We start from the raw sequence: 2,273 nt of genomic DNA on the forward strand, positions 1-2,273 counted from the left end.
TATTTGTATAAAACTCTTAAAAAATATTCAGTTTCCACATACAAAACTTCCATGCAATTTGAAATGTGTTTATTATGTTTATACATTTGTAAATATTAGTGTTTTTCTTTCTTGCAATTGCAGTTCTGCTTGTTTTGCTGTACAAATCTTTGAAATGCTGAACCAAAGCACATCTGTTACAGCAGTGCCTGTGAATGCACACGCAATGAAATGCTTAATTCTAATGTAACACATTAATATATTACTTTTGTACTGCTTAAACATCAAAAGCATAAACTCAAATGAATTAGAAATCTATAATCTGAACCTGAAACTTCTGCAAATTTGCAGCATCACTGCATTATTCCATCAAAGTTACTTTTTATTGTTACCATTTCTCAGGGTCAGCTGGCTGGCGCTCACTTTGTAGTATAATGCTTGGCTTGCAGGTGTTTTTTATTTTTTTGGTATTTTTGCATAGAGTGAAGGTGAATACACAATGATGATGTAATTATGGCAACAGGCTAACTTGACCATGTGAACCAGGCAAACCTTGACCTCGTGGTGTAGACAATGAAAATCGGGAAGGATATGTGTCTTTTTGGGGGAATGAAGAGCTTTAAATGTATTCATTAGTGAATATTTAAGCAAATAGTTTTAATATGCAATAATACAGCTTTCAATGACAAAACACTATTCTATAAGTTTGTTTTACCATGTCTTGAAAATACTGACATTTGGAAACTGACGATCACTTATTTCTGGGAAATAAAATCTTCAGTAACATTTTCTTTATGACACAAACACTGATATGTTCTGCAAAATGTTTTAATGGAATACAAAAATGAACAATCAACATCAATAAAATCACATTGTACACCTTTTTTTTCTGCTTGGTGGTCTGCAGACCTTCACATTTGGGACTCAACTTACACTCTTTGATGTCAAGCAAATGTTTAAGTTTGCCAAAAAATACACCTCCCTTAAAAAAACCCCTCCTTTTTGCAAGAAGTTTCTGTTATTTTATCTTCCTCAAACTTGCAGTACAGCCTCGATCTATTCTCAGTAAGCCTCTCTTCATAATGAATGTAATTAATAGTAATTACCATTTCACACTTCAGACACTATCACAATCTGAACTGTGTCTGAATAAATCACAAGGTCTGACAGAGAAACACTTATTTTCTTGCTTATAATATGATGTTTGGTGACGCATCCAATGAGAAAAGTGCGTGTAGGTTCATCCTCCATCCAATCGATCTAGAAGAAGAGTGGAATGATGGCTGTTCTCAGGTCAGGATAGTATTTGAATTGCTCAGTGTAGGTTTTATGCTTTGCCCGAGCCCATATAGTCATCTGAATAAAACCCAAAAATGCGAAAACTCCCACTGCAAAGATATGAAAGATTCATGGTTATTATTAGGTAAGTGCAGCAAAATATATACTCAATAAAATATTATAGCCAGAGAGCACTGATGGGAAATATTTTGCTTGCAGAATATTAAATGTAGCTCATTCATTTTGCGTCAATGTTTATTTTTTACCTTTTTAAACTTTCAATAATTTCCAGGTTTAGATTTTTAATCCCAGATTTGGTCTTTGGCCCAATCCCATTTCTACCCTTTACCCCTAAACTTTCCCCTACCCCTATGTTTCGCGCATTCAATCTTGTGTTTATATTTACGGTTCTTCAAAGAAATGTTTGCTTAAAAAAAAAAAAAAATCGCTAGTTAAGGGTTAGTTCACCCAAAAATGAAAATTAGCCCACAAATTACTCACCCTCAAGTCATCCTAGGTGTATATGACTTTCTTCTTTCAGACGAATCCAGTCGGAGTTATATTAAAAATTGTCTTTGATCTTTCAAGCTGTTTAATGCCACTCAGCGGGTGTTGCATGCATCAGTCCAAAAGAAGTTAAATAAAAAGCGCCCTTACATAAAACAAATGTCTCACACGGCTCCGGGGGTTGAACAAAGGCCTCCTGTAGCGAATCGATGCGTTTTTGTAAGAAAAATATCCATATTCAAAACGTAATAATCACTTTAATGTAGCTTGCGCCAACAGTCCTACATGGAAGCAGCTCTGGGCGGATGACGTATGAGATCGGCTTTGCGCATGCGCCGCTCAGAAATGACGAACGCGGAAGCGCAGGGGAGAGATCAAAACAAAACAACGGTCACGAATTAGAAGTACAAAACAAGGATTTATAAAGAAGAATGTCGGAGGATTTCGATATAAGCCAAGAGGAGACTGGTTTTCCTCTGCTAAAGTAAGGAAACTTTGCTTCCTTTGCT

The 2,273-nt window shown here is 35.7% G+C and overlaps 1 protein-coding gene across 1 annotated transcript in view; it reads right to left on the minus strand.

Annotated features, from left to right (window-relative positions):
• Positions 1-447: 447 nt before the first annotated feature.
• LOC107680044 (very-long-chain enoyl-CoA reductase-like) overlaps positions 448-2,273 on the minus strand; it is a 5,917-nt gene continuing 4,091 nt past the window's right edge. Inside the window, exon 9 of the mRNA XM_016475804.1 lies at positions 448-1,367. Within this exon, the coding sequence (XP_016331290.1) occupies positions 1,240-1,367 (128 nt within the window). The 3' untranslated portion in view covers positions 448-1,239. The remainder of the gene's footprint in view (positions 1,368-2,273) is intronic.

This window comes from Sinocyclocheilus anshuiensis, unplaced genomic scaffold, assembly GCF_001515605.1.
Source record: "Sinocyclocheilus anshuiensis isolate Anshui unplaced genomic scaffold, SAMN03320099.WGS_v1.1 scaffold1105, whole genome shotgun sequence".
Taxonomy (NCBI): domain Eukaryota; kingdom Metazoa; phylum Chordata; class Actinopteri; order Cypriniformes; family Cyprinidae; genus Sinocyclocheilus; species Sinocyclocheilus anshuiensis.